The sequence below is a fragment of the Rhinolophus sinicus genome, linkage group LG07 (genome assembly GCF_036562045.2).
Source record: "Rhinolophus sinicus isolate RSC01 linkage group LG07, ASM3656204v1, whole genome shotgun sequence".
Classification (NCBI taxonomy): Eukaryota; Metazoa; Chordata; class Mammalia; order Chiroptera; family Rhinolophidae; genus Rhinolophus; species Rhinolophus sinicus.
In genome coordinates, this window is record NC_133757.1 from 83279258 (window position 1) to 83303344 (window position 24087).

At 38.9% G+C, this 24087-nt stretch overlaps 1 protein-coding gene and 1 pseudogene across 1 annotated transcript; one reads left to right on the plus strand and one right to left on the minus strand.

Annotated features, from left to right (window-relative positions):
- Positions 1–4202: 4202 nt before the first annotated feature.
- On the minus strand, positions 4203–4777 carry LOC109454338 (WASH complex subunit 3; annotated as a pseudogene).
- A 3067-nt stretch (positions 4778–7844) lies between these two features.
- LOC109454329 (uncharacterized) lies at positions 7845–23181 on the plus strand. Its single transcript, XM_019744830.2, is given in 5 exon segments — positions 7845–8005; positions 18666–18792; positions 19009–19069; positions 19454–21451; positions 21453–23181. Coding segments are annotated over 5 exon segments (2319 nt in total). The 5' UTR covers positions 7845–8002; the 3' UTR covers positions 21583–23181.
- Positions 23182–24087: the final 906 nt, after the last annotated feature.

Here is a 24087-nt window from a genome sequence, read left to right on the forward strand (position 1 = left end):
AGGTCACCTCCTTTCTAGACACTTCGGCCTCTTCAGGTCACTTGGGAGCACATGAATGACCAGGGAGTTCATACACTTTGTAGACCGTGTGCCATCCCCACACCTGATGGAGTCCGTGGCACAGATGCTGCGTTCTGTCCCTAGATCAAGCAGGCCATCCCTGATCAAAGACTGGACCCAAGCATCAGATTGATTAGTTATTCTGCATGTAATCATGCCAGGATTAGAGAATTCCCTGGCCAAGAATAGAACCCATGTGCACATTTTTACAGATCCTTTGGCCAGTGACAATGATCTAGCTGTGTGGTCCCACCCATAGCAACAACCTCTTATCCAAAGTTGCCCCTTTGGCTAAAATATAACTTGCCTCACAATACCCAAGTACAAATCAAGGACAGTCCTTACTCTGCACATAATAACCTTAATCTGCAGAGGCTCATTTCATTGCTCAGGGAGATAAATTGAGTCAAATTTCTGACCACACACTCCACCTGAGATCTGATGATATTAGCCATGGCCCTGTGAGCCCTCACAATCTGTAATCATTTAGAGTCACTAAAGGTTAGGCAAAATTTAAGGGACATTTCCTTCCTCTGCCATGAATAACTTAGTGACAGATGAGTGCACCTGATGTGAAATAACTGGTCACTAGTAATACAGTCAATGGACATGTGTTCCATAGCAAGAAACCTGTTTCTACAGTAGATGGGAAACAAACATTTTAGGGCGCCTTATCCCCTCTGCTGGATACTTCCTATACTCTGAACATGGCAGACACTTATATAGAGAAATTACTCATCCTGTCATAATGAGCCTGCTGAAACCGTTATGCAGGGACTCACCAAGACAATGTAGAAATTATTGCTATTACCAACTCAGTTTTGAAAATACAAAGCATTAGGCCCTTTAAAAGGTCATTTGATGGATGTTCTACTTCTTTTGACCCAGTCTACAGCTTCCATAAGATGTCTTAATGGATTATTCAAAACTTGTTTTCATGGATACTTCTTCCAACTGTTCAAGTCATTAGTTAGATTCAATCTCCAGTCTTTAGGGTCCATTACTTTGCTCTGATCATCAGGTTTACTGACTTCTTGTAACTAGAGGCCTTTCTATACTGGACATTTCTGTCGGAATGGTCATTCTACAGTCTTTGGTGTATTGGAATAGTGCACCCAGCCACGACCCTTACATCCCACGCCTGGGTCTTCCTTGTAACATCACCTGTAGTGTGTATACCCTGTATGTCAATATTTCATTTTAGGCATTTTCTGTCATAACCCCTCCGCCCACCCAAAACAAATGTGGTTTTTCCTACCAATTGCGCTCATGCACTCATTGTCCTGGGAGTCACTAGTGCTGACCTGGTCACGTGATGTCATTCAACAAACATCATTAATTGCAATCAGGAAATGTCCAAAACACTCACATACATGTAGCACACTGCGAATGCTTCAAATGTTTTCCTTGAAGGAAAACCCTGCAGCCATGGGAGCTGATGACCACTTGGCTTTGGACTATTTATTAGCAGCCAGGGAGAGTCCTGTTCCTCTAAAGGAGCTGCTTGCTGCATGTGGGTAGGCTACACTGGCAAGGTACCACCAATAACACAACAAATGAGACAACAAATAAAAATAAACAGTAACATTACTAAAATATTTTAACAGAGTTCCAAAATCATACTGACACTTTCCTGAATCTCTCCCATACCGTGGCATGACTAAATTTAAATACTTTTGTGAGACTTTTTCATCTTAATTATAATACATTGCTTGTGCTTCTCACATAACTTTTTACTTAATGTTCAAATTTAAATTCATTTATTATGAGACGTGGCATCATTCACTCAACAAATCTAAAGGATGAATTTAATAAAGATACTGACCTCATTTTTGGTATTTAACTCATAATCAGCTTCATATATCTGCTCACCCTGCCTGGCCCACAATAGGTAACAAAGTTACAAAGGTTGACACATGTCTCTTTTTGTGTGTCAGCAGGTAAGAGGGTCAGACCTTGAAACCTAAACTTTTACCTCTACACGCCTGGAAGGGTGAACACATTCTCCTTTGCACAAGCCACCTGGACAAGCTTACCCTTTCCCTATTCTTCTTAGAAAGCACCTTTGATTAATAAACATTTGTTATTAATTTGATGAATGTGGTGACATCAATCTTGATATCAGATCCCTTTTTTTGGGGGGGGGGGGGGGAATGTTAATCCTGCCCACAAAAGGGCTTTGACAAAACAGAAGGTAATCCATCAAAATGTCTTTTGGGTGACAAACAGGTGTTCAGGGTAGGGAATTTTTATAAGGTGAGGGCAAGATTCGAATGCAGAAATCCCAGTATGATAATGTTTTTAGGTGCATTGGTCAGGAAAGAAAATCTTTGAAACCACCCACATGGTCCCTAGCAGTAGAATCAATAAGTGATGATGGTTTAGGTCACAAGGAAAAATACACAGCAACAGAAGTGAACGGATGGTTTCTGTTCCAATACGTAAACAGCTCTAAGTGATTATTCTCATCTTCACAACAAGAAAAATACTGAAAACCTGAAAAACTACAACTCTTCATAGATCATGAGATATTTGAGGTCACATGGCAAAGCAATGCCTACAGAACCAGAGACAGACAAATACATATAGGGAAATACCGCCGACCTGGAGGAGAAACGAGAGGAGCCAGAAACCTCTAGGAACACATAAACTGTTGATGACAAATTAGCTGGAGACACCATGTGGACTAGCTTGAATGTTTAAAGTTTTAGGGGGATCCAGTCTTGGGGTAACCCCCCCAAATTCATGAATTTTTCCTAGAGGAGCCCAAGTAGGTTCTCGCTGTGAAGACTAGAAAAGACTGCCTCATGCTCCATGTAGCAAACAAGAGGAAACATTTTGACATATACTCAAAGCACTCTGTTGTCTGTAACTTAGGCCATCCCTCAAAGAAAAACCATTTTGCCAAAACCTTATCTGATTGTGGAGAGAGCAGTCAGACATCTCCCAGACTCTTCTGGCTTCCCTCTAACGAAAGAGGCGGAATCAATGCTAAGAACCTGTTCTGCAGTTGACAGTCCACGGGTTCTGTCCCGGAAAATGCGACAGGCTTCATCATGACATAAGAACATTTTCCCACTCAAATACCTTCCTACCGTGTTCTAGATGAGAAACACAAATATCACATCTCTAGGTGAGAAACACATGTTTCCAGGTGTTCTCCCCAAACAAGTGGAAAAAAGTACAAGAACACTAGAGGATATTAAAGCCTCTGACACCTGTAGCTAAAGCACACATTAATAGTAATCTAATGCCTATTCAAGATCACATATAATCTCATACTAAAGGCTTATTTAGCTCAAGTCTTACTGAGAAAATTTTACAAATACGTGGAAATTAAATGAAATACTCTTGGACAACCACGGGATCAAATAGGAAATCAAAGGGAATTTTAAAAATATCTTCAGACAATAAAAAAATTAAAGCACAAAATATAAAAACTCGTTGAAGCAACATAAGGAGTAGTAAAAGGGAAGTTTATACTATAAACATCTATATTAAGAAATAAAGATATCAAAATAACAACTTAAAGTTACACCTCAAGGAACTACAAAACATCAAACAAAACTTAAGGTAGCAAAAATTTTTGAAATAATAAAGAGTAGAGCACAAATAAAGCAGAGTATAGAAAAACAATAGAAAAATATAAAAACTGTCTTGGTTTTTTGAAAAAACAAAATCAACAAACCCTTACCTGTCTAACTGAAAGGAAAACAGAAGACTCAAGTACATAAAATCAGAAATGAAAGAGAATGCATTACAACAAATATCTCAAAAAAAAAAAAAAAGGACCAATAGGGAATATTACGAAGGTTTATATTCAAACAAATTGGACAACCCAGAAGAAATGGTAACTTCTTAGAAACATACAGCTTGCCAAGAAGAATAAAAAACTAGAAATCCTGAGCAGATCAACAAGAAATAGCAATCATAAATTCAAAGAATTAACACCAATCTTTCTTCTTTTTTAAAAATACATGCTTTATTTATTTATTTTTAACATAAAAGAAGCTTAGTAGTGGATACATTTGGCCATTTGATGTTTTTATGACTAAGAGTTCAAGTTCAAGTTCTCTTTCTGATAGAATGTAAATGTACACCTACACATGTATACAAGTATGTCATCGTTAACAAAATCAACTTTAGTCACTAAAAGATTTACTGTCTGAACTTTCTTTTGTGTTTTTTTCATCTTCGCCATCAGGCACTGGAGCATCTGGCCTCTCAAGAAGATCCGGGTCTAGTCCTTCCCATGTCATTTTGTTTCTTATTTCCATTACTGGAACACCCGCTTGAGCCATTTTGAGATATCTGGCATATCTTGGATCCTTGGCTACAGTTAAGATATTTTCTGCTGTTACTTCACTTTCCTGTGGTCCAGTCTTGTAAATTTTTCTGCTGTGACTGAGCTGAAGTGGTTTCAGAACGTGATTCATTTGTGACATTAGTGACACCTCCAGGAGATAATTCAAATGTGACATCAACTAGGCCTGGGATAGATGATAACTTTGCATCTAAAATATTGACACTTGTTTCAATTTGTTGGATATGAAGAGAAAAGTCTGCCAGTTTTTCCTCACAAACTGTAGAAAAACAGTTGAGGAACTGTACCGTGAGTACCGTGGTTTAGAAATGACACCATTCTTTTCTGTTGAATAGCTGGCACCTCGGTCAGGTCTATCCCTGACTCCATGACAGGAAGCCCATCTTCATCCATCTCCTCAGCAAGCGGGGGACTCAGGGATCATCCCAATACCAATCTTTCTTAAACTACCCCCAAAACTGGAAGTAGAAAGAAATCTTCCAAACTTATTTTATGAGGCCAGCATCTCCCTGATACCAAAGCTGGACAAAGACACCACAAGGAGAGAAAACTCCAAGTCAATGTCTCTGTGTCAACTGCTCAGCAATAGTGTCCAGACATTTAACCAAATATTCTACTATACGTTTCTGTGCAGGTTTTTTCCATGAGATTTCCATTTCAATGGGTGGAGTTTTTTAATGGGTATAGAGTTTCAGTTTGGGAAGAGGAAATAAGTTCTGGAAATTGCTTTCACAATGTCAATGTACTTAACACTGAGCTATACACTTAAAAAGGTTGAAAATATAAATTTTGTGGCAGGCTCATATTGCCATTATTAATAAAAACTATAAAACAAAGGAGTAAAACACAATCCACAGAATGGAGGAGAATTTTGCAATTCATACAAGGTCTGACGATTAAGTTTGCGAACTTGTTGCAACGATGTTGCTAACCTTTTTTGATATTAGAGGGATTATTCATTATGAATTTGTACCAATTGGACAAACAGTTAACCAACTTGACTATTTGGAAGTTCTGAACATGCTACATGAAAAAATTAGACGGAAACAACCTGAACTTTTTGCCAACAGTTCATGGCTCTTGCATCACGACAATGCGCCAGCTCACATGGCACTGTCTGTAAGGGAGTTTTTAGTCAGTAAACAAATAACTGTATTGGAACACCCTCCCTACTCACCTGATCTGGCCCCCAATGACTTCTTTCTTTACCCAAAGATACAGGAAATATTGAAAGGAAGACATTTTGATGACATTCAGGACATCAAGGGTAATACGACACAGCTCTGATGGCCATTCCAGAAAGAGTTCCAAAATTGCTTTGAAGGGTGGACTAGGCACTGGCATTGGTGCACAGCTTCCCAACGGGAGTACTTCAAAGGTGACCATAGTAATATTCAGCAATGAGGTATGTAACACTTTTTCTAGGATGAGTTCGCGAACTTAATTGTCTGACCTTCGTATATCTGATAGGAAACTTGTAATGAATAGATCCAAAAGTCTCCTAAAACTAAAGTACTGAAAAATCAAATAAATCAACTTTAAAATAGCAAAAGATTGAATACACATAATCTTTAAATACGGACATTTTAAATGTTTATATTTAAATCTATAATTTTCCAAGAAAGATATGCAAATGACCAAGAGCACATGAAAAAGTGCTGGACATTATTAGTCATAAAGGAAATGCAAATCAAAACCCCAGTGAGACATGATTTCATAACCACCAAAATGGCTAAAATCAGTGAGATAAGAACAAACGTTGTCAAGGACATATGGAGAAATTTGAACCCTCGTACATGGGTGGTGCAAATATAAAATGGTGGAGCCACTCTGGAAACCAGTCTAGGAGTTCTTCAAAAACTAAACCTAGAATTATCATATGATTCATCAATTCTTCTCATAGCTACGTGTGTAAACACATATTCGAACAGAAATTTGTACTAATGTTATTCATATAGCCAAAAGATGGAAACAAGCCATATGTCCATGAACAGATCAACAAAACATAGTTTATGCATGCAATGGAATATTATCCATCCATGAAAACGAATGAAGTATGTGCTACAACATGGAAATCTTTAAAAAATTATGTTACGTCAGTGAAGTCAATCACAAAGACCATATATCATAGAATTCCTTTCTATTATGAAAAGGAATGAAAGCTCCAAGTAAAGAAATCTATAGAGACAGAAAGTAAATTAAGGGTTGCCAGAACTGAGGATTGGAGGAGGAAGATGGATAGATTGGGAGTTAGGGGTAAAAGCGGGAGAGTTTTTTTGTTTTTGTTTTTGAGGTGGACAAAATGTTCAAAAATGTACTGTGGTGATGACTGCACATATGTGTAAATACATCAAAAACTATTGAAACTTTGGTGAGGTGCAGAGTGTAGCAGGTGAATTGTATCTCAGTAAAGTTGTTCATATAAGTAAATGCATCAAGAATTAGTAGTGCAATTACAGGCATATCAGAGTTTCCCAGTTGATGAACACATCCATCACCTCACAGTTACTTTTTGTTTGTGTGTGTCGTGAGAATCCTTAACCCACTGCTTTAGCAAATTTCAAGTATACAATACAGTATAGGTGTCATGTTATAATCTTTAAATACAGACAAGCTTTTTTGTCAATTATACCTCGGTAAAACTGGTGGGAGAAAAGTTTCCAGGTGCATCCAATATTTACACAATTTTTTTTTTATGTCATTAAACATAGGAGTCAATTGCCTTAGGGATATTATAGTCATGTACATTTCAAAATTCTCTAGGGATGCAGAAGTGATGCTCTAAATTAAATTTCCTTCTAGTGTAAAATGTACACAAGAGAATGTAATGAACACATCTCACACTCTGTGGTTTGACTGAGAGGAGTCCTTGTACCCAGGCTGGGTCTGCGGGGTTCCACCTTCCTGCCAGATCCAAGTGCTCAGGAATTCTTTCCCTTAAGGACCAAAGGAGAGGGGGTGGGGAAGGGATGAGTGGAAGGTCAAGACGTGCAAAGATTAAAAGAGAGCCAGACTCTATTTCTGATGGTCAGGTCACATTTACGTGTATGCGTTTCTAAGTAAGGGTCACAGTTCCATGAGTGGACTCAGCATTATCTACCAACCCCTTGACCCGTAGAGGACCTAAAACCCTCTTGTTCCAGTCAGGCCTGGCCTGGGTCACCGTCTTGTCTGTATCTGCTCCATCTGGAAACTAAATCAGGAATTCCCAGTTCATAACGGTGCCCTTCAGTACACAAAGAGCTGGGGGGAAACAACAAAGGCAGCCCCGGAACTAGAAAAGAAATCCTCTTTATGCAAATATTCCAGGCTGGGTGGATTACCAGCCCACAGGCCTACGGGTTTCAGCTGAACCACGCGTCCTCCCCGTAGCTGTCATTCAGGCCCGAGGGGGCGCGGCCTTGTGAACTATCCACTCAGGGGCGCCGCTGGGGCAGGTGGGTGGGGTGACGCACAGCGATGGTGTAGACGTCACTACTCATTCCTGGGGCGCTCAGGATACTGTCTCGCCTTCACTTCGCCGTCACTGGTGGCTGTATCACAACCTCTGTCGCTTTGTGACCTGTACTGGTCGTGGGAGTCCTAGGAAGGGTTCAGGGACACCCAGGAAACCTAAAAATGGTGAGTGTGCTGCCCCGGGATGTGGAGACGGTGAGGAGGGGCTGGTTAGAACCGGCTGGAACCTGCCAGGGCGGGACTGGGCCTCCGTCCTCCCCGTGACCCCCCACCGCCACCCAAGCATGGAGTTTGCGGACCCGAGTCTCCGAGGGCGCCTCTGAGGACCTCAGTCCCCTCCGACACACAGCGTAGGGACTGGGCGGGCTGCCGGGTCCCCGGGCGTCCTGTCCCATCACTACTCTGCAGCGACTTCGGCCGGGGCCCCGAGCCTCTCAGGGCAGCTCTGCGCACGCAGCCCCGCTTCTCCCCGGATTGTGCAGTGACCATGGGAAGGGTCATCGGGACAGTCGTGACTCCGACTCTGGGGTTCGTGCGTGGAGGAGCTGTGGTCTGTGGGGTCCCCAGTCCCTCATTTTTCCCGAAGGGCAGCCGTTTTCTCCTGAGTTTTCCAATGTTGGGGGAGTAGGGAGTAAAATCCACCACGCTATCCTCCCAGCCTCGCTATTCCTGGCAATAAGTCCCTCAATTTCCAGATCCGTCCCTTTCTTCCCAAATGGCACTTCTCCTGCCTGAGTCGCAGCATCATTATCCACTATTTGTCATCCGTGTGCATCTGAAACACTCCCAATATTTTGCTTGTTTTTCCTTTTTTTCACATTACCATGGATGGCTATTTCTTAAAGATATTTTTTTGTCTATGAATAGTTTACGTGAGAGGAAAGCCGAGAATAACCACCTGGAAAACGTTGTATGAAATCCCCGTTCCTCTCCCCTGGGACCTTCCTGGGCACAGACGTCCTATGGAAAGTCCTTTGGGTGGAGGCTCCTCTTTGGAAATTTTCCTGGGTTATCTGTCCTGTCAACACTGCCCCTCCCTGGGTTTGTCACCCTGAAAAGATTTATTGACTTATTTAAGTTTCCGTTTTTCAATAGAGGTGAATAGTATTTAATCAATAGAGCTTGAAAGACACTATAAAATAGTTCCAGAGAGGCACGAGAGTGATGAATTTGGGGGGGAAAAATTCCAACATTGCGAATTCAATTGTTAAAAATTCTGGTTTCATTATTTGCTTCAGCATGTGTAGCAAGTTTCTGAGATCAGTTCTTTACTTTTGGGTGTTTTCAAATGAAATTCTAGAGCTTAGACTTGCAAACTCATCCAAGTGTGATTAATTTTTACAAAACAATGACTTGGCATGGAAAGAGTAATTAACAGACACTCTTTTTTCTGAATGGAACCCATACTTGGGCCTTTCTGGTTGAACTAGTAAAAGTGAGTTAAAGGTTTTTTTACCCTCTTTCCACATCATCACTGGGTTTCAGTGATTTTGCTGGGTTGTTCAAACGTTTAATTTATGTCGTTTAAATCAATGGTGGTACCAGGCTTCTAGAGGCGGTGGGGAAGGAATCCTGTGGTCAGTGACCCAGGCTAAGGCCCGTGAGCTGCAAAGGGAAGTACTTGAAGGCCCAGTGGTTCTTCCTGGGGAGCCTCCCCTGCAGGTGTCCTACCTGCTCACACCCACCGTGGAGGGGCCTTTACACTGAGAGAAGTCACAGACCTAGAAAGCTGGGGGTGCACATGTTGAGGGGGAGGAGGTGACAACCCCTCTGAGGTTGTGGTTTCTTAAATCTAGATATTTTCAGACTTACGTTTGAGTTTTGCATCCACAGTGTAGGTGCACTCAGTATAATTTATGAACATCAAGAAAGTCTGACGATCAGGTGTTCTGTCTTGTGGACGAAGGGTTTGTGAATTGGGGAGTTCATTTGGGTCAGAACCTTAACCTAAGTCAGGCTGCGAGTTTCCTCACTGTGAGAATGGAAGCCTGGGGGAGGGAGCGCTTCCATGCTTACAGGAGTTGGGGGGCTGTGTGTGGAGCTCCCAGAGTCCAATCCTGGGGCTGCTCAGGTGTTCCCTTCCCCCCACCTCCAGGGACTAACCCACTCCAGGGGTTGTGTCTCAATTGGAAGAGACTAGATCCTAAGTTTGGGAACATACTCAACTTTCTGAGTGTGGGTTTTCTTCTGAACTGTAGGGAAGCGAGCTGTGTAACTGTTTTCATTCCAATATTTGTGGGTACTTTTTCTTGAATTCCGTTCTCCATTGAATTGCCGCCCTTTGATTCTAGTTCCCATTAGCACTTGGGCTTTTAATACGTAGCTGAATGAGTGATACGATGTGAGTAAGGCAAGAAAATTGTGGAACCAAATAAATGTTTGTTTTATTTAAGCAAGAGAACATCAAGATCTGAGATGGGTGTATTTTAAGTTCTCTGGTACCTTTTTCATTTTTAGGTCAGTGTTTGTGAGTTTATGTCTCTAGAAAACTTTCCTATTTAGAAGCCTATACCATTCCTAATGCAAACAAATTCCTATTTTAATTGATATGAGGAAAACTCCTCCAGACTTATGGAAATCTCTCAAATTCCTTAATTACAAACAGCGTAATTACAAACATCTACCACATTATAATACCCTACTCCTTCCTGAAAACATTACCAGTGAGAAATACAGTGGAGGGACAGACTATAAACCCCTTGTCCTATTAGTTAGAAAGGGATTTGTAAATTTTGATGGTTTACAGTTATATCCGTTACGTTTAAAGGATTAAATCTTGGAATAGCTCCTATATGGAAAAGTTAAAATTAAGATTTTTCAATTGTATGGATATACCACATTTTGTTTATCCATTTATCTTTCCTTTTTTGTTTTTTAATTTTCCTTTTTTTTTAAAAAAAAGGGTGCATGGGCCGGCCCGGTGGCAGTTAGAGCTCTATGCTCCTAACTCCGAAGGCTGCCAGTTCGAGTCCCACATGGGCCAGTGGGCTCTCAACCACAAGGTTGCCGGTTCAACTCCTCGAGTCCCGCAAGGGATGGTGGGCTGTGCCCCCTGCAACTAGAAAATGGCAACTGGACCTGGAGCTGAGCTGCGCCCTACACAACTAAGACTGAAAGGACAACAACTTGAAGCTGAACGTGATTGAAAGGACAACAACTTGACTTGGAAAAAAGGCCTGGAAGTACCCACTGTTCCCCAATAAAGTCCTGTTCCCCTTCCCCAATTAAAAAAAAAAAAAAAGGGCACAGCTCTCAAGGGCCCATGGGGGGATCGAACCGGCAATTTTGGTGTTAGTAGCAACGCGCTCTAACCCACTGAGTTAACCGGCCACCCAAAATTAAGATTTTTATAAAACAAAAGTTAATTAAAAGTAACAGTTAAGCATAGGAAAATGTGATGTATGTAAGTTTCCACCTTTATTTTAAGTAAATAATACATGGAAAGGTTAAAAACATTCCTAAGCTAGGAAACTAACTTCAGAAGATGCCCTATCTGCATGTCCTGCTCCACTCCTGTGCTCTAATGCCCTCCACTGTCAGATGACCGGGTTTGATCACTCTGTTAGCGTTTCTTTATAAAAAAGCCAGTACAAATACATATGTTGCTTACCTGTTTGTTCTTGTCATGAGTGGACCCAAACATTCATTGCTTCCCAGCAGTTGTCCTCAGTTTGGCTCAAATAAAATCTTTAAAAAGTTCTCTACGGGTTTGGACATTTTTTATGTTGACAACACGTCCTTGTGATATGATGGAGCCAAACCATAGCTTTCTGGTTTATGCCACCTGTTTGTACACATCCACCCAGGGAAAAGCTCCAAGACTGAAAATCTACCTCCATAAGCAGCCAGCAGGGAAAGACCAAGGAAAGAGGCCACTTCAATCTGGCAATTAACAGAGTTTATTAGGGAAACTGACATAGGAGGTGCATCTTGAGGGGTTGCAAGACAAGGTGAATATCCTCCTCACCATTTGACAGGCTCTGAAGGATTATATAGAACAGGGCAGGGTGGAGAGAGTACTGGTGCTTGCTTAGTCCCAGATATGGAAAAATGCCTTACATGCTTGAGTGGGTCCTGATGACGGCCTGTTCCAGTGACCAGCATGCTGTGTGTGATACACAGAAGAGGTACTGATTTATGTCCAAAGGAAAACATTGATTATGAATAAGAAAGTCTCCGAGGGGCTTTACGGGGAACAACTCCGTCCTGGTCTAGGTCTAGCTCAAGGGTCCAGCAGGAGTCACATCATGGAACAGTCATTCTCCTTCCACATCGCCCACAGGAGGGATGACCTGCCTTACTCCTGTCCCTTGAAAGAAGCTCAAATGGGTGCTGGAGGAGGTCACCCATCTGCCAGACTTCTTGGTTCCCTGGGCTGTTCCCTGGGAGTCACTGAATGCACAGCGTGGGCAGCGCAGGCTTTCAGGAGGACAGTGCACATTCGTACATGATGGAGCTCCGTGGAGAGTTGCTGCTCTTCATCCCTGAATTGGGACGTTTCTGATGAAGGCCCAAGCCCAAGGGCCACAGCTCACCCAGCATCAGGCAATTGTCGTGCTGCCAGCCCGCAGTTGTCCCCGCCTGCATACGTTCACAGGCTCTTGGACTGTTGTCTAAGAGTTGCCACTTTGTGGTAAAAGAACTCTGGGAATCTCTTGACTCAGATCCCCAGAATATAAATGTAGGTGACACTTGTCTGTCCATTACTAAGTCTACATACCAGGACTCACCAGGACATGCCTCATCTACTTGGAGTTCCAGACACTGACAGTGACCATGGCACTTCTCAGAATATAGATGGCACGCTCTCCAACTTGGCGTTCCATGGACGTTCCACCTCCTTCCTGCTCTCAGGCTCCTAGAGCAGCAGGCTGGCTTATTGGTGTAAGGTCAGATCGGGTGAATGACACATGGCCTGTTTCACCCATCAGTCAGTCATTGGGGTGAATTATGTGAGTCTGCCTTCATCTTTTTTGGTTTTTGGTAGACTTCAGTATTTTAAAAGCTGTTTTAGGTTTACAGAAAAAACTGGGTTTCAGAGAGTACAGAGTTCCCACATAACCCCTGTGTATCCACACAGTTTGCACTATTTTTTACATCTTGTATGACTGTGGTACATTTATTACAATTGCTGAGCCAATATTGCTGCATTCAAGTGCACAATCTACCTTAGCATTGAGTTTGTGTCATAGGATCTGTGTGTTTGGGCAAATGTATGATGATATATACAGTGGTACCTCGATTTTCAAATGTAATCCGTCCGGAAGACCGTTCAAGTTCTGAAATGTTTGAAAACCGAGGCCCACTTTCCCCATAGAAAGTAATGCAAAATGGATTAATCTGTTCCAGACCTTTAAAATCAACCCCTAAAACTGCAAATTTAGCATGAATTTTACTATCTAATCATACCACAGATCCATAAAATTTACAACATTCGTAAACTGAAATGTTCGTCAACGGAGACGTTCGAAAACCAAGGTACCACTGTATGTATCATTTTTAATCATATATTGTAGTTTTATTTCCCGGATAACTTCTGTTCTCCACCTATTGATACATCCCTTCAACCCCTAAATCTTTCAAACCCGAAGATCTTTTATTGGCTCATGGTTTTGTCTGTTGCATGTTGTCATTACTTGGAATCATACCATGCGTAGCCTTGTCAGATTGGCTTCTTTGTCTTTGCAATGTACTTACTTGTTCCTCCGTGTGTTTTCATGGCTTAATCCCTCATTTCTTTTGATTGCTGCGAAGTATTTTGTCACATAGGTTTATCAATTGTCATTTGTCACTGATTGTCTGTTTGCCTCTTGAAGGACCTCCTGCTCAACTCTAACTCTTGGTGATTATGAATAAAGCACCAACAAGTATTCATGTATATGTTTGTATGTGAACATAAGGTTTTTAGTTCATTTAGGTCTATATCAAGGAGTGTGATTGCTGGATTCTACTATATGTAGTAAGAGTATATTTTATATTGAAAGAAAGGTGTGGTCTCCAATGTGGGCGTGCCCGATTCCATTCCCACAGCAATGAATGAAGATTGCCTGTACTTTAACATCACCAATATTTGGTCTTCTGAGTGTTTTGCGTTTTAACCATTTAATAAGTGGAGTAGTGATACCTCGTTGTTTTATTTGCACTTATGTTTTCTCATAGTTATCTTGGAGGGATTAGTTTTCATTTTACATTTAGATCTATGATGTGTTTTGAATTAATTCTTGTGAAATGTGTAAGGTTTATGTCTCCATTAGGGTTAGTTATCTTTTCTAGATGTTAACCAAATTTTACTCATAGTCACAAAAGCAGCTTTTTAAAAATTTGTTCTCTGTTGATTTTCCACAATATTTCTTTTCTAATTTTTATTTGTTTCATCTGCTTACTTTCAGTTTAATTTATTCTTTTTAAATTCTTATGGTAGATGCTTACTTACATTCTTGATTATATATAGATTTTTCATTTTTTAGTATCTCTGTCCAATGCCTTAAGTTTCCCTCTACGTATTGCTTTTGCCGCATCCCACAAACTTTGATACATTGTGTTTTTATTTTATTTACTTTAAAATAACTTTTTATTTTGCTTGAGACTTCTTTTGTAATCCCGTGTTTTTGAATCTCCACATATATTTGGGGGTTTTCGATTTATCTTCCTGTAACTGATTTCTAGGTGATCTAAGAGCATATTTTGTATCATTTCTGTTCTTTCACATTTTTAAGGTGTGCTTTATGTCCCAGGATAAGTTTTGTCTTGGTGAATGTTCTATGTGAACTTGAGAAGAATGTGTATTCTGTTGTTGCATGAAGTATTGCAGATTACAATTAAATGCAGTTGTTTCATAGTGCGCTCAATCCCACTCTGTCCTTTCTGATTTTCTGCTATGGAATTTATAATTCATGATAAGGGGATGTTGACCTCTCCAGCCATAGTAGTGGATTCATCCCTTTCTCCTTGCAGTCTATCAGCCCTTGACTTAGATATTTTGCCCCTGTGTTGCTGTGCACATACACCTAAAGGACTGCTAGACTTTCTTGCAGAATGGACCCCTTTATTTCCATGCCTCTCTTTATCTCTGAGTTTTCCTTAGTTTGAAATCTTTATTGTCTGTAAGTCATACACCTATGCCAGCTTTCCTTTGATTACTGTTAGTATGGTATATTTTCTTTCATCTGTTTACCTTTCATCTATCTACATCTTTATAGTTAAAGTGGGTTTCTTCTCGGGGCCGGCCCGGTGGCTCAGGCGGTTAGAACATAGTGGCTCCATGCTCCTAACTCCAAAGGCTGCTGGTTCGATTCCCACATGGGCCAGTGGGCTCTCAACCACAAGGTTGCCGGTTCAACTCCTCGAGTCCCACAAGGGATGGTGGGCAGCGCCCCCTGCAACTAAGATTGAACATGGCACCTTGAGCTGAGCTGCAGCTGAGCTCCCGGATGACTCAGTTAGTTGGAGTGCGTCCTCTCAACCACAAGGTTGCCAGTTCAACTCCCTCAAGGATGGTGGGCTGTGCCCCCTGCAACTGGACCTGGAGCTGAGCTGCACCCTCCACGACTAAGACTGAAAGGACAACAAGCTGAGCTGCACCCTCCACAACTAAGACTGAAAGGACAACAACTTGAAGCTGAACAGCACCCTCCACAACTAAGATTGAAAGGACAACAACTTGACTTAGAAAAAAGGCCTGGAAGTACACACTGTTCCCCAATAAAGTCCTGTTCCCCTTCCCTGATAAAATCTTTAAAAATAATAATAGTAAATAAAAATAAAGTGTGTTTTTTCTAGACAACATGTAAGTGTGATTTTTAAAAACCTGATACTGTTGTATCTGAATTGCATTGAGACAATTGATGATTAAAGTAATTATTGATACTGATAGATTAATATTTACCAAACCTTTTTAGTTTTCTATTTTTGCCATTGTTCTTTGTTCCTTTTTGTCTTCAACCTTTTCTTCTTCCTTTTTTGGCTTTAATTCAACATTTTACCTATTTTTAAAAATTTTTTATAGCATATCAGCCACACATTTTAAAAAGGAACTTTTTTCGTTTCCCTTGAATTTTGAGTATACAATTACAACTAATCCACATCTGTCAATTAACACAATATCACTTCGCTGTTTGTGCAAATACTTCATATCACACTATTCTCAGTCTCCCCCACTGTCCCTTGTCACATTGCTATCATTTATTTCAATTGCCTGTCAGCACTTTTACTAATATTATTATTGCTAATTTCAAACAAAGTGTCATGTGTTATATAAAAAATACGAAAGTTGTTTTACCTTTATTCCTTTTCTAATTCTCTACCTTTGTCATTTACATTCTTTCTGGTGTATTTTTGAACATTTCAAAATAGGTGTACTAAGGGAAATTTCCTTTATTTGTGTCTCAGTCCTTATTTCTCGTTTATTATTTTTTTCCCCTTTATTTCTAGCACTAGTGGTATCCTCATAGAGCATCCCAACTAGCTTTCTCATTTACAGGTGATGTAAGTGAGGCCCACAGAGGGGTAGTGGTTTCCCCAACATCAAAGAGAAAGTTAATATGCCATGATTAACCCCAAATTTCTTGCCTCTTTAATGCTTTCCCTTTGTATAATGGGGTGTCTTGTAAGCATAGAAAGAAGTGAGAATGGAAATTTAAATATAAACAGTTAAGAGTGGAAATTTGAACATAAATAGCTAAGAGAAAAGAACAAAAGAAAGGATATGGTTAAGATAGGGTGAAAGAGAAAAGAATACAAAGTAGGTACAGCTTAGCTTATATGTACTAAAACATATTCCAGCAAAGTATATTGAATGTTTAAAGAAAACTCTTGTCAGACTTAGATGAGCATAACAAAGAAGGGAAGAATTGAAACAGGAAAAGAATGCCAAATAGCACATGGTATTCCAAAAAAAGATGAAGACACAAAAGAGTACATGAAAAACTTACAGATATTATGGTGGGCCTCCTTTATTTTTAAGGATAATTTTGCTTGACATATAATTCTACAACTGTATTTTTTAAATTTCAAAATGTTTATTATTTCACTCCAGTCTGTTCTTCCTTTAATGTTTTTTCTTCTGAAAAGTTTGATTTAATTCAAATCTTTATTTCTGTATACCTGATGTCTGTTTTCCCTTCTGACTCTTTTAATAAATTCTGTCTTTGATTTTTGTCTAATTTGAATATGATGTACTTGAATATGCATTTTTGGTGTTTTGTGTTTTAGAGGTTTCTCTCTCTATGGTGTGCTGCATCTTATTAATTTTAGGAAATTTTAGTGATCATTCCTTCACTTATCTCTCCTGTTTATTTCTGTCTCTTATTTTTTTTTAGGTATTCCTATTATATGTATTTCAAACCTCATGTTAAAGAAGGTTGTCCTAGGATTCATGGATACTGTGTTCTGTCTGTTTTTGTTCTTTATCATCTTTGCATTAGACTCTGGTGAAATATTTTTTTTAGTACAGGCCTTGTGAAGAACCCAATGTTTGGGCCATATTTCAAAATACCTTCTCCCCCTCCACCTTTTTTTCCTATTGCAGAGATGCCAGTTTTCCCTGTGACCTCAAGACTCTGGTCTCAGAGTGGTTCATGTTTTTTTGTTTGGTTGTTTTTTTGTGGGATGGGGTTGTGTTTTTTGTGATCTGCTGTGTGTGTGTTTATGAGAGAGAGAGAGAGAGAGAGAGAGAGAGAGAGAGAGAGAGAAAGGGAGAGAGGGAGAGAGGGCGAGAGGAAGAGATTGAGAATGACAGCTCCTAAGTTTTTAAGTGCCACACTAGAAGTTGGCAGGGTAACCTCTAGAGTGACTTGGTGAACCCTTCTTCTGAAATTGGAGAGTGGAAATTCTGTGTTCTTTTGGAGGAAAGCACTGTTGAGTCTTTTATGTATTCTATACTCACGGGCAAACTCACCATTAACCCAATGTGGACTTCAGTGAACTTCCTTGCAAGCTGCAGCTCTTAACTTGTTCCTCAAGAGCAGTGAGGCCCAGGGTACCCTGTTACGGTTTGACCAGAAAGAGTTCTTCTGGCATAGTCTCTCACTATATGCTCTAACATTTGACTGGAAGCAGCCCTGAGCACATGAGTGAGTACAGAGTTCTTGTGGTCTCACTTGTCATGTCTTCTTCCTCGTGTCTGAGCTCTGAGTTCCAAATAACTTTCTATTTTTAAATTGGACAGAGAGAGAAAGGAAGAATTCAGTCTCTGATCAATATTACACAAGTTAAAAACAATGTTTCTCCACAAGCGTATTATCATTCAGCCAGCTGTACCTGATCACTGACTGATAGAGGCCTGGAGGACTTAAGGACGACATGGTCAGCTGGCTCTGTTGAAAGTTTGATTTCCACAGGCCTCCTGGACTCTTACATGTTTGGCGATGGGAATAGAAGGAAAAGCTTCCAGTTTTTCACTATATTTTATTCATTAAAACTTTATGAAGATTTTACCCTCTGCCTCCTTAAGTGCTGTAAATGGTGGTTAATAAGAATGAAGATGAAAAATATTGGTTTTTACAAAGAATTGATCATCTTAAATGATAATACATGTTACATCTCTACAGCATTTCAGTTATTTTCCTACGTGCTCAGGACCCTGACATTGGAGATAAATATGATGTAAAATGGTCATGGTAAAGATGTGTACCTAATTTCCATGTGTTAATGATGGTATTAGATTTATGAGAAAGTAAGTGTGGACAGAGTAAGTTTTTGATGATCAAATCATAGATGAGATGTTTGGAGATGAAAGAATCATATGTAACCTTCCTATAAATGGAGTCTAGATGCCACTACTGTCAGTTTCACTCATCCTACTGTACACATATTTGGGGTGTTGTAGGACTCAGTAGCCTTTGAGGATGTGGCTGTGACCTTCACCCTGGAGGAGTGGGCTCTGCTGGATCCTTCACAGAAGAAACTCTACAGAGATGTGATGCGGGAAACCTTAAGGAACCTGGCCTCAGTAGGTAAGGATGACGACATTCTTTCAATTAGAAAATACCTTGTTGATTAGAAAATAAGTGCTTATTTCTCATCAATATTGTTTAAAGATGTGGAACATGGAAAGGGAGGACAATGCTTAATAAATTATGCATAGTCACAGCTCATCATGGATCTAGAATTTAATAATTTTTCTATAATTCTAATGCTTTCAAATAATTTTTTCTGGATCTGCATTTTAGGAATAAAATGGGAAGATCCAGACATTGAAGATAAGTACAAAAATCGGGGGAGAAAACTAAGGTGAGTTACACAGTAGAAAGCAGTGTCTCATGTGAAGATTCTAATATGTTATGAAATTTTAAAAAACAAACAAAACTAATAAACTCCACTAAAAATGTCTTTCTTCTTAGAAAATGTTTGCCAAAAATACTTTCCTAAATGTACCATATATGATCGGTTTTTGCAAAATAGTTCATTTGGAAACAGTATTAATAAACTCTATATATGAATATCACAATTTGATAATAGAAAGATTGAAGTCTTTTTGAATAGCATTCAGTATATTTAATTTCAGACAACTTAGGCAAGAGAGAATACCTATGCTTTTTCTGTAAACAATAATAAATATAATGAATGTGAAGTCATTAATAAAGAAATAATATTGTGTTTCTCGTTTTTTTACAGAAGTCCAACAGTAGAGAGACTCTCTGAAAGTAAAGAGGTTGGTCAGTGTGGCGAAAACTTCAACTTTATTTCAAATTTCAATCTGAAGAAAACTACTGGAGTGAAACCCCGTGAGCGCAGTGCACGTGGAAAAGTCTTTGTGTATCATTCATCTTTTGATGGAAATATCAGATGTCACCCTGGACACAATCCGTCTGAGTATCCGAAATGTGGAGAGAAGCCATATAAATGTAAGGTATGTGGGAAAGCCTTTAGTTATCTCCAGTGTTTTAAACAACATGAAAGAAATCATAATGGGGAGAAAACTTATAAATGTAAAAAACGTGGGAAAGTCTTCATGTACCACAAAACCCTTCGAAAACACATGATGAAACACACTAGATATTCTCCTTATAAATGTAAGGGATGTGGGAAAGTCTTCAGTTGTTCAAATTCACTTCAGTTACATGAAAGAATGCACATTAGAGAGAAACCCTATGAATGTAAACAATGTGGAAAAGCCTTTAGAGGTTATCAAAGTCTGCAAATACATGAAAGAAGTCACAATGGAGCAAAACCCTATTCATGTAAAAAATGTAGGAAAGCGTTCAGGTGTCTCAGTTATCTTCAAAATCATGAAAAAAATCACAATGGAGAGAAGTCCTATGAATGTAAAATATGTAGTAAAGCATTTAAGTATCCCAGTCGTCTTAAAATACATGAAAGAACTCACACTGCAGAGAAACCGTATGGATGTAAGGAATGTGGAAAAACCTTTAGATATTATCAAAGTCTTCAAACACATGAAAGAAGTCACACTGGAGAAAAACCCTATGTATGTAAAACATGTAGTAAAGCATTCAGTTGTCTTGGTAATCTTCGAAAACATGAAAGAAATCACACTGGAGAGAAACCCTATGTATGTAAAAAATGTAATAAAGCATTTATTTGTCTCAGTTCTCTTCGAAATCATGAAAAAAATCACACTGGAGAGAAGCCCTATGAATGTAAAGAGTGTAGAAAAACCTTTAGATGTTATCAAAGTCTTCAAGTACATGAAAGAAATCACACTGGAGAGAAACCCTATATATGTAAAAAATGTAGTAAAGCATTCAGTTGTCTCCCTTATCTTCGAATACATGAAAGAACTCATACTGGAGAGAAACCATATCAATGTAAGGAATGTGGAAGAGCCTTCAGATATCATCAAAGTTTTCGTAAACATGAAAGAAAATTCATTGGAGAGAAACCCTATGAATGTAAGGAATGTGGAAAAGCTTTCAGATGTTATAAAAGTTTTCGAAGCCATGAAAGAACTCACACTGCAGAGAAACCCTATGAATGTAAAATATGTGGTAAAGCTTTTAGGTATCCCAGTCGCCTTCAAGAACATGAAAGAACTCACACTGCAGAGAAGCCCTATGAATGTAAGGAATGTAGAAAAGCCTTTAGATATTATCAAAGTCTTCAAACACATGAAAGAAGTCACACTGGAGAGAAACCCTATGTATGTAAAACATGTAGTAAAGCATTCAGTCGTCTCCGCTCTCTTAAAACACATGAAAGAAATCACACTGGAGAGAAACCCTATGTATGTAAAAAATGTAGTAAAGCATTTATTTGTCTCAGTTATCTTCGAAATCATGAGAAAAATCACACTGGGGAGAAGCCCTATGAGTGTAAGGAATGTAGAAAAGCCTTTAGATGTTATCAAAGTCTTCAAATACATGAAAGAAATCACACTGGAGAGAAACCATATGTATGTAAAAAATGTAGTAAAGCATTCAGTTGTGTCTCTTATCTTCGAAGTCATGAAAAAATTCACACTGTAGAGAAACCCTATGAATGTAAGGATTGTGGAAAAGCTTTCAGATATTATCGTAATTACCGAATACATGAAAGAAAATTCACTGGAGAGGAACCCTATGAATGTAAAGAATGTGGGAAAGCCTTTAGATGTTATAAAAGTTTTCGAAGACACAAAAGGACTCACACTGGAGAGAAACCCTATGAATGTAAAATGTAGTAAAGCATTTAGATATCCCAGTTATCTTCAATTGCATGAAAGAACTCATACTGAAGAGAAGCCCTATGAATATAAGGAATGTGGAAAAGCCCTTCAGACATTATCAAAGTCTTCAAACACATAAAATAACTCAAACTTGAGAGAAACCCTATGAATGTAAAACAAGTAATAAAGCATTTAAGTATTCCCATTATTTCCAAAGACATGAAGAAAATGACAGTGGAGAGAAACTATGAATGTAAATGGAAAACCCTTCAGATATTATAAAAGTTTTTGAAGACACAAAGGAGCCACTGGAGAGAAACCTTGGGAATGTAAACAATGCGGCAAAGCCTTCAAAGATTACTCTTGCTTGCAACCACATGAAAGAAGTTGTACTGGAGAGAAACCCTATGAATGCAAAGAATGTGGTAAAGCATGCAGAGATTACAGTTTCTTAGGAAAGCACAAAAGAACTTAGAAGCCCTATAAATGTAAGAAAGTTGAAAATCCTTCAAATGTTATCAAAGTGTCAAAAACAAAATCCAACAAAGTAAATCTGAAGACCTAATTGGCTTTCATTCAGAAATTTATGAATTTGGCAGCATCCCATCTAGCAACTAGAAGGATGCTCTGAGAGGTTGCACTAAATGGAATATTTTTATAGAGCGGGGCAAGGGGGCTATTGACAAGGAAAGAAAGGGTTATTTGGGGTCAGGATATCTTTCCTTTGGGAGAAGAGAATTATTATAATGCAGATTGCCTCTTTCTATGGGGGATGGGTAGGGCCCTTGTGACAGATCACCTTACAAGTGCTTGATCAGAATATTACATACTGGTTGATTATGTTTCTGAGAGGGGCTGAAACTGCTATTAGATCATGTGATATGAAAATCAAGATTTGGGGAGGGCAGGGTCAGTGCCTAGGAAACCTGTCCCCAGGTAACAGGTATGCAGTCCTTGGTGAGCCACTGATGATGGGAACAGGGCCAGGTTTCATGTCTCCTGGGGACTCTGAATTTCTCCTGCAGGAGAAGCCATTTGAACTTTTTCAACTGTATCAGTAGCACAGTTTTTTTTGTATGAAAAGTGAGAGACTTCTGAACCGTGCCTCATCTAATTGCAATATTTTGAAATAAAAAAATAAAAATCAAGGTTTGGTATCAAGAACTATTACTATGAGTGATACCATTTTGGGCCTGTGGTTTTTTAACATCTTTTTGAAGACATGAAAGGAAATCACACAGGAGAGATACCCAATGAATGTAAACTGTGGTAAAGCCTGCAGATACTACAGTTCCTTACAAACACACACAAAAAAGAGGAGAGAAACACCATGAATGTAAGCAATGTGGTAGAACTTTCATTTCTCATCTAGGTTTTTAAATACATGAAAGAACTCACACTGTAAAGATTCTATGGATGTAAACATTGTGGTAAAGCCTTCATTTGAAGATACATGAGAGTGCACACTAGAGAGACATTACATAAATGTAAAGATTGTGGAAAGACTTGAATTATACCAGTTCCTTCCAAAGGACTGAAAGGATTCACTGGGGAAAACTTCTTGAATGTAAACTATAGGAAGGACTTCAATTGGCTCACATTTTTTACTTGTGAAAACTTCCATGAAAAATAAATATAAATGTAACATGAGAAAGCTTGATGGAAATTGACTCATGTATATTGTCCCACTAAACTTTCAACATGAAAGAGTTGTTAATAAAGTTTTAAAAATATTGTTTATCAAGCCTCTTTTCTGAAAGTACATAATTGGAAAGTGGATTTCTAATTACTCAGAAATGAATATTGAGGTGAGATAATTCTGGGAGTCATCTTCACCCATAATAGCTAAGATTAATAGGTATTATTCTTTTTTCTTAAATCAGTTAATAGCATTTTTATAGTAAATATTTTAAATTAAATTTCAAACACCGAAGTATAAACATTAATATTTGATTGCTGGGAAATACAGTATTTTCCCCCTTGTGTTACCATATATTTGGCTTACCGAAATAATAACCAGTTAAGATGAAATCTTTTAGGCATTTAGGTGTAGAAAGTGCTAGATAATAAAACACAATTTTACTTTATTACTATTTATGAGAGAGCAACCAAAATTATGTTCAATTAAATATTCTTTTTTCAACACTGTTAGCATTACTGACCTCAGAAAAAATACTGTGACTGAATATATCCACATAACATTTTAAGTTCCAGTATATTTTAAATGGGAAGAATTTCACTGATGTTAGTTCTTAAGATTTCAAATTCCTTTTATTCTGTTCACTGAGAAGTTTCAGTAGACAGAATCCAAAGAAAGAATGAAATTTCTTTATATTTCCTTGGGCTTTGTTTTTTTTTAAACGGTCAAGAACTTTCTTGGTGGACATAGATAATAGTATTTTATTTTTCCATTTTGAAGCCTGTTGGATCCATGGGTGAGTTGAAGTGTATTTCTAATATGCAATTAGATTTAAATTTTTTAAGTGTGTGTGTGTGTGTGTGTGTTACAGGGCCATTGAAAAAAGACAGTGTTGTATTTGTTAGAATTTTCCTACTGGTCTTGTGGCAGTTCCTGTAAATCCTTAGTTCATTATATATATTCTACCTTTCTTACTGACAAAGCTCTTTTTTTAGATGCCAGGTA